General features: G+C 35.9%; 1 protein-coding gene across 1 annotated transcript; it reads right to left on the bottom strand.

Annotated features, from left to right (window-relative positions):
• Positions 4,642-6,471, bottom strand: LOC107611092. The gene is made up of 2 exons (XM_016313053.1): positions 5,853-6,471; positions 4,642-4,658 (listed from the first exon to the last, which is right to left on the bottom strand). The coding sequence occupies exons 1-2, from the start codon at positions 6,469-6,471 to the stop codon at positions 4,642-4,644; spliced, it is 636 nt and encodes a 211-aa protein (XP_016168539.1).

Below are 8,773 nucleotides of genomic sequence, written 5' to 3' on the forward strand. Positions count from 1 at the left end.
ATATATGTTTTTTTATATAATTTTGTTCTTATTTCTATTTTAACAAATTCAATTATTCTTATTCAATTAGGAATAGGTAAATATGTTTTATTTACAAATTCAAATATATGTTTTGGTACATGTTTTTTTCTTTTGAAATAACTCTAAATATACTTTAACTATTATTTTTTTCGATGATATCTTAATTCTATCTCGTTTTAGTGAAGTATATGACTATCTATACTTTATTACCAAAATCACTCCGAGAATGAGCATTGAAAATTACAATTTAAATTCTTGATAAAATTTTGAATTTTGTATAATCTTATATCCTTTGGGCTACTTATTTTTTTTTTGAGTTCCACCATTAAAATACATTTTTAGATAGAAAATTGATAGTTCTTTGAGAATGTTGAGCTGGGGAGGAATATAGTCAATTGTTCTAAAGGCAAATTCAACACCTCAAGAATAAATGTCATTTGGTATATCCAATCTATTAAAGAAAATTGTCTCATTTTATATGGAACATTATGTATTAGTGCCATGAGTAAAAATTTAAATTCATAAAATATGACAACATTTGAAGCTCATCTCATTAATTATATGAACGTATTAAGTCATTGAATCATTGAAAACTAAATAGACTAAATGAATAATGTAGAGATATAAAGTAAATTTGTTGTAAAAGATTCCACTCAAAAGTAAGGTATTAGATACAAAGAATTTTCTTTCAATTTTATGGAAACACTTATTTAAGATCATAATGACATTGATGATATATTTTAATTTTGGTCAACCTTAAATTACTGTAGATGGATATAAAAAATTGTTTCTCAATAAAAATGTTGATAAGTTAATTGTTTTGTAAAATTTTTTATGTCACAAGATATAAATAAATATATGGAATACAAGTTAAAAAATTTCATCCATAGACATAAGAAAACTTTCTATCATTAGTATTTTATATTTTATCAAATTATTATCCCATATGATCGTTTGAGATAAATGTAGGTAATAATTGTATATAAATTCAGTCGAATTAAGTATACTTTTACGATTCTTGTATTTCAGTGGCATGCAGAATTGTAAATAATGTTATATATTCAATTCTAACAGAGACAGGTATAGTCTCATTAGGTGCCTCAAAAAAGCTATAAAGTTTAAAAGTGTATTAATTTTTTTATACTTCAACAATAGTCTGATAGATACTGAGTTTGTACATTACAGTTATTATGTACATTGTTGGTATCTTTGGCAGAAATTTAAATAAGTTAAGGATGGATCACTAAATAGTATAATAAAAAAAGGTTTTGTTATAACAAAGCATTACATATTGCATATATAAAGTCAGAAAATAAAGTTAGAGATCATTTGGTATTCTGATTCTGACTTTGTTAAATGTCGATGCAATTTTAATCTACTGTAGATATATTCATATACTCATTGGAAGAGTTCTTTTAAAAAGTATTGAGAAGATACTTTTACTCTTTCCATTAAAGCACTTGAATATAAATTAATTTTTAAAGACGTTCAATTTAGTAAATACAAACACTTGTCACAAATTATGGATATCTATTTGAAAGACCACTTGAATTATTTTGTAATAATATATTAGTAGTTTACTATTTTAATTTGTTGTTAAATAAAAGAGTTTAGAATGTTAAGTATCTTATGAACAAGTTAGCACAAACTCTACAAATACATACATATTTGGTTGGTATGAAACAAACAACCAAAATCTTTCATATAATTACTATTTACATGGGTGTCATATCATTTTATGATATGTTATTTCAATAGAAATGTGCATTTGGATGCTGGTATAGTTTAAATAAATTTATGAATATAGATATTTCTATAAAAATGAAGTATTGAGTTTTATTTTCATTCTTACTCATGATCTCACAAAGTTGATTAAAGTTGGACCAGTTAAAAATAGGCATGCATGAGATCATTTCGCATCTAATTTTTGAATTTTCTCATCTAAGTTTGATCTATGTCATTGAGTATATTAATTAATATGGTGATCATCGTGATTTCGTTGCACACTAATATGATAAAAGATGCGGTCATTCCATAACTGATATATGAGATAGACTAAATTTAGTAATTATTACTATAAATATTTTACAACTTGAAAATATTAAATAAAATAATTAGTATTTGTCTTAATCAATTTTAGTTGGTTGAGCAACCATTTCACTCGTCCGCTTAAGTAAGTATTTGGAGATCGAATCCCACTTTGTGTATGTAGCAATTCATTAGCTAGTGATAGACCCTTAATAATTAGAGCATCAATACATAGTGGATTAATCTTCTGCCTGCCGAGTTAAGAAATATGTAGAAAATAAAATAATATTTGTATTTAAAATAGAACAATTTCTCATTCGTAACAATTGTAACACCCTAATTACCCTAAGCCTTACATCGCGCCTTAAAGTAAAGGTTAATCAGAGATTTCAACAGTTCTAAAGCTCATACGTATAATATATATAGAAGAAATAATAAAATCTAGAAGCCCGATAAAAGATATAGCTCAAAAACAGGAATTTAAAGCGCAAAACGTACTAACAAAGCGTCTAACTTAAAGCACAAGAATCAAAAGTGATATAAACAAGGTAATAGTATAATTGTGAAATATTATAAGAAACTAGCCACGACTCGCGGACTTTAAGCCGGCTAGCCAAATACAGACCATACAGAATCCTGACAGTTTAAAAACAGCTTATACAAGTTTTTCTCTCATAATACAAGCCTCTAGGCAAAGACAAAGTACAAAAGACTCCAAAAGAATCCAAGATCCTCCGCTTCTGTCACTTTCCAAAGCAACTCACCTGCATCTGAAAAACACAACAAAAATATGGTATGAAAATCAGAGGTTCTCAGTATGGTAACAGTGCCCAGTCATGTAGGATATAAGACCTCGGGACGCCAAAGGCAATCCTAAGCTCCATATCCATCACAAGATTCAAACTTAAGCATTCTAAAACAAATAAGCATAGTATAAACCTTATCATAAATAAACCGGGTAATCTATCTTAAGAGATTTCTATTCTAACCAAACACCGCTGTCCCAGAGCCTTCACCAACCTATCCTCCATGCGATCCCATCGCCACCGCATTCCGAACCTCCTCAATCCTAGTAGAAAGCACAATTAATAATAATGCAAGTAATTCACAAGTAAAAGCATACAAGGCAAGTAGATCAAGTAAGCAATTAGACATGTTATTCAATTAGCCAAACAATTACAAGTCGGCAAAGCAAACAAACAGATAGGAAATGCATATGATGAATGCCTGCCCTACTGGCTGTGATATCACATTGTCGGTTCAACTGCTAACCCGACACATCTCCATGGAGACGTCGCCCTTCGGATTTCTCATATGGGAACCCCCGAGATATAGTGCCCGGATCACTGTCTAGGTACCGGCGCCTGCACGCCTATAGATCCGAAGGGATGCGAGCGGGATACTCTTGCCTCAGACCTCACATCTCAACATAAGCGGGATTAACCACCGTCCTTACGCCGCGGCTGCTACCACGACAGGCGGGATTAACCACCGTCCCTGCCGGGTCCATAGCGTCTCATAATCTGAGTAAAAACATTATTTCAGTAGTTTTCAAAAAGCATTTTCATTATACAGAGATCCATCATCTCAATCCGAGTCCTCGACTCATCTCAACCACTGTTCATTCATAATTCAGTTTCCAATTGTCAACAGTTCATCATTCCTCATATCATATATCAATCATCTTTCCCCTAACGTCAAACCATTCTCAGCACACCAGAAATCTAAGCCTCCGTTTTCTAATTTATCATAAAATCGTTAGGACCCTTAAGTTATATCTCATGTTCTAATACTAAAAACTAGGCCCAAAAGACTTAAAATGGTGTTTTAGAAGCTTACAACCTTGTTGGGAAGGTAGAATAGTTGAAAAATAAGCAAAATTTGAGAAACAGGACGTGTGTGGCCGCATAGGGGTCTGTGCGTGCGCACGCCCAGGAAATTTTAAAACGTGTGCATATGCATAGGGGTGTACGTACGCACAGGTGGCAAAACTTTCAGAATCTGTTCACTGGTACAACCTATGCCAGCGCTCCCAACAGACTGGCCTTTCCAACGTGTGCGTCCGCACAGGTTGATGTTTTTCCTTAGATATGTGCGCGCACAAACTGTGCTAGTGCTGCAAACAGAACGCACTTCCCTGCCTGTACGTGCGCACAGGTGTGTGCGTCCGCGCAGGTCAAAATATTTACAGGGTGTGCGTCCGCTCGAGGGTGTGCGCTCGCACATATCAGAAATCCTAAAATTCTGCAACTTTGAAGAATTTCAGATTTTTAACACCAACTTTGAATGATCATAACTTCCTCTACAAAATTCTAAATTTCTCAAACTTTATATCGATTTAAAGGGTTTTCAATCAGTTTCGAAAATCGAGGCAAATGTTATGATCGAGCAAAGTTCACCAAAAATCTAATTTTACCAAAAGCCACAATTTACCAAATATTCACAATTCTCAAACCACCTCCGACCAAAACAACATCAACCTCCCATTTACGGCACAACTACCTTCTTGGGTCAAAAATTCATCACTTACCACATCTTTTCATCACATTTCACCATTCTCCAACCATCAATACCAATCATGCAATACCACAACTAATCCCCATTCAACTCTTCAAACCACATAACCATATCATTAACATTAATTTCACATATATCTTAACATTAGCAATCATTATACCTTCACCTCAATAATCATCACACCATCATAAATCATCATACATTAACATTTCAAACAACTCATAAACCATTATAATTCAAACATATCCTATGGGTCACTAGCCTAAGTGTCCATGAATATTACATACTACATAGAGGAAACCGAAACCATACCTTGGCCGATTCCCTTTATGCACCAAAACCCAAATGAGCACAAGCTATGCTTTCCAGCACAAACCAAGCTTTCAATTCCACTCTAATAAGCACAATTAGGTTCCAAAAGCTCCCAAAGCCACAATAATCAAACTATATGCATACAATTCACCTCAAATCAACCTAGGATTCTAATTAAACATAAATTCACAAGAGTTTAATGGCTCTTACCTCTTCCAATAGATTTGGATGTGAAAACCCAAGGCTAAGCAAGGCTTAGAGCAAACCTAAACATCCAAAATACAAAAACTCATTTAATCCCAAAGCCCTAGGAACCGAAATTTTGGAGAGAAGAATAGAAAGGATTTCGTGGTTACCTCTCCAGTTTCTTGTATGGGTTTTGTAGTGCTCTTCACGAGGAACGCGTAGCCACAAACGGTGCGGCGATCGGAGTTCTCTAGCTCACGATATGAGCTTTGGAAGAAGATGGTGAATAATGCTTCTCTTTCCCCTTCTCCCCTTTCTATTTTCTGCTGTGTGTTGTTGTGTTTAGTGGCTGGTGGGTTCACTTATGAACCTTATATATGTTGGGCTTGGGCCCAACTTGGGTCTGGTCCTACCCGTTAGCATTTTTAGCCCTTTTGACCCAACTTTGGGCCAAACCTTTAAAATTAACGCCCGGTTTTCCATTTCTAACATTTTTCTAAGGTTTTTGCCGGTTTTCACTTTTTCTCATGCGGTACCGGGCAGACTTGAACCAGTTCAACCGGTTCAACTACCGATTCATAATTTTTCATGGTTTTTCGTAGAGAGTACATTTTCTGACTCAGAAAGACCTACTGAGTCCGAAAATCTCCTTTAAATCCTCAAATTCTCACTCTAACTTTTCAGAATCTAATTTGGGCAATATTAGTTACTTAATTAACCGATTGATTAGTTGCGGTTCTTACATTCTCCTCACCAAATAAAAAATTTGCCCTCAAAATTTGAATTACCTGAGAAAATCTTGGGAAAATCCTTTCGCATTTCAGACTCCAATTCCCAAGTGTGCTTTTCAACTCCTGCTCGCTCCCAAGCAACATTAACCAATGGAACATGCTTTCCTCGCAGTTTTTTCACATTAATGTCATCGATCCTCACTGGCGTTACTTGGAAAGTTAAGTTCTCCTTCAACTCAGCTGACTCAGGCTCCAGCACATGAGCCACATCCGACGTGTACTTACGGAGTTGTGACATGTGGAATATGTCATGCAGGTTAGACAGATGAGGTGGCAAGGCAACTTTATACGCTACCGGCCCAAATCTCTTCAGAATCTCAAACGGTCCTATATATATTGGGTTCAACTTCTTGGTCTTAATTGCTCTTCCAATCCCAGTTGTCGGTGTCACCCGAAGAAATACATGTTCTCCCACTTCAAACTCTAGTAGTTTCCTTCTTTGGTCCGCGTAGCTCTTCTGTCGACTCTGAGCAGTTAGAATCCTTGCACAAATCTTGTTAATATTCTCGGTAGTCTCTACTATTACCTCAGGACCTAAAACACTTGCTTCACCAGATTCATACCAACAAAGCGAAGATTGGCACTTCTGTCCATACAAGGCTTCATACGGAGCCATCGAAATGCTCGCATGAAAGCTGTTGTTGTACGCAAACTCTACTAATGGTATGTATCGGTTCAAACTTCCGGGTTGATCTAAAACACATATTTTCAGCATATCCTCCAAGGTTTGAATAGTCCTTTCCGACTGTCCATTAGTTTGCGGATGATATGAAGTACTGAGACATAGCTTCGTACCAAAAGCTCTTTGGAAAGCTCCCTAAAATCTGAAAGTGAATCAGGGATCACGGTCCGACAGTATGCTCGACGGCACACCATGCAACCTTACTATCTCCTTGATGTACAATCTTGCCAATGCTCCATAGAATAGTTTACTCGGATAGGAAGAAAGTCAGGAGATTTGATTAAGCAATCCACGATCACCCAAATCGCATTAAATCCCGACCTAGTCCTCGGTTAACTGGTCACGAAATCCATCGCAATTCCTTCCCACTTCCACTGAGGAATCTCAAGTGGTTATAGAATTCCTGACGGTTTCTGGTGCTCTATCTTTACTTTCTGGCAAGTCAAACATTTGGATACCACTATAGCTACATCACCCTTCATCCCAGGCCACCAAAACATCTTCTTCAAGTCATAATACATTTTCGTGCTTCCGGGATGAATAGAAAACCCACTGTTGTGAGCTTCTGACAATAAATCTTGTCTCAAACTTCCTACATCCGGTATGCAAATCTTTCCCTTGTATCTTCACAACCCTTCATCATCCTTAGTGAATTCTTCACGTCTCTTATCACCAACTGGCTGAAACAACTGCTGAAGCTTTTGCTCATCTAGCTGAGCCCTTTGTATTTCTGATTTGAACGTGCTTGAGATCTGCAACTGATTTAAACAAGCTCTTCTAGCAACTTCACTAATGTCTAGCTTAAGATCCACGAACTTATCTACTAGCTCCTCTACCTTGATTCTCATCCAAGCAATTGTTAGAAATTTTTGACTCAATGCGTCTGCTACTACATTCGCCTTTCCAGGATGATAACTCAGCTCAAAGTCATAATCTTTCAGCAATTCCATCCACCTCCTCTAACGCATATTTAGCTCTTTCTGATCAAAGATGTACTTGAGACTCTTATGATTAGAGAAGATGCTAAACCTCACTCCGTACAAGTGGTGTCTCCAAATCTTCACTGCAAACACAATCGCCGCTAATTCTAAGTCATGAGTGGGATAATTCACCTCATGCGGTTGATAAAAGCCATTTGTAGGGTTTATCTTGTGCTTAATTTAGGGGATTTTATGACCTTTTACCCACATTTATTCAATGAAATAGCATGGTTTCATGATTGTCTCCTAATTTGTGCTTAAGTGTGAAAACATGCTTTTAGGTCTTAAAATGGCTAAATTTAATTCACCTTGATTCCATTAGATGCCTTGATAAGTTTGCTAAGTGATTTCAGATTTAGAAGGCAAGGATTGGATCAAGGGAATGAAGAAAAATCATGTAGAAATGGAGAACTCATGAAGAAATGAAGGAATCACAAAAGCTATCAAGCCGACCTCTTCGCACTCAATCGACCATAACTTGAGCTACAGAGGTCCAAATGATGTGGTTCTAATTGCGTTGGAAAGCTAACATCCGGGCTTCGAAATGATATAAAATTTGTCATAGTTGCATAGCGCATAGGGGCGCGCATGCGCACAGTACGCGTACGCGCCGATGGTGCCACATGATTCACCTAATGCAACTCGTGGCCAGCGATTTTAGAAGCCTTGTGGGCCCAATCCAACTCATTTCTGATGCTATTTAAGCCAAGGATTGAAGGGAAATTGATAGAATTTTGATCATTAGTTTAGTTTAGAGTAGTTTTGGAGGGAAAGTTAGTTTTTAGATAGAGAAGCTCTCACTTCCCTCTAGGATTAGGAATTAGGATTAGGATTAGTTCTTAGATCTAGGTTTTTATTCATGCTTCCCTCTACTTTTGCTTCTTAATTCTTTGTTGTTACAATCATCTTCTTCTATTCTCTTGTTGTAATTTCCTTTATGTTGCTTCTATATTTTGTTGTAGATTGATGAGCGGATCATTTATACCCTTTTTGGCATTGTTTTTACATAGTTTTTAGTATATTTTAGTTACTTTTTATTATATTTTTATTAGTTTTTATTCAAAAATCACATTTCTAGGCTTTACTAGGAGTTTGTGTATTTTTCTGTAATTTCAGATATTTTCTGGCTGAAATTGAGGGACCGGAGCAAAAATCTGATTCAGAGGCTGAAAAAGGACTGCAGATGCTATTGGATTCCAACCTTCCTGTACTCGAAGTGGATTTTCTGAAGCTACAGAAGCCGAATGGGTGCGATC

This window comes from Arachis ipaensis, chromosome B08 (assembly GCF_000816755.2).
Source record: "Arachis ipaensis cultivar K30076 chromosome B08, Araip1.1, whole genome shotgun sequence".
NCBI lineage: Eukaryota > Viridiplantae > Streptophyta > Magnoliopsida > Fabales > Fabaceae > Arachis > Arachis ipaensis.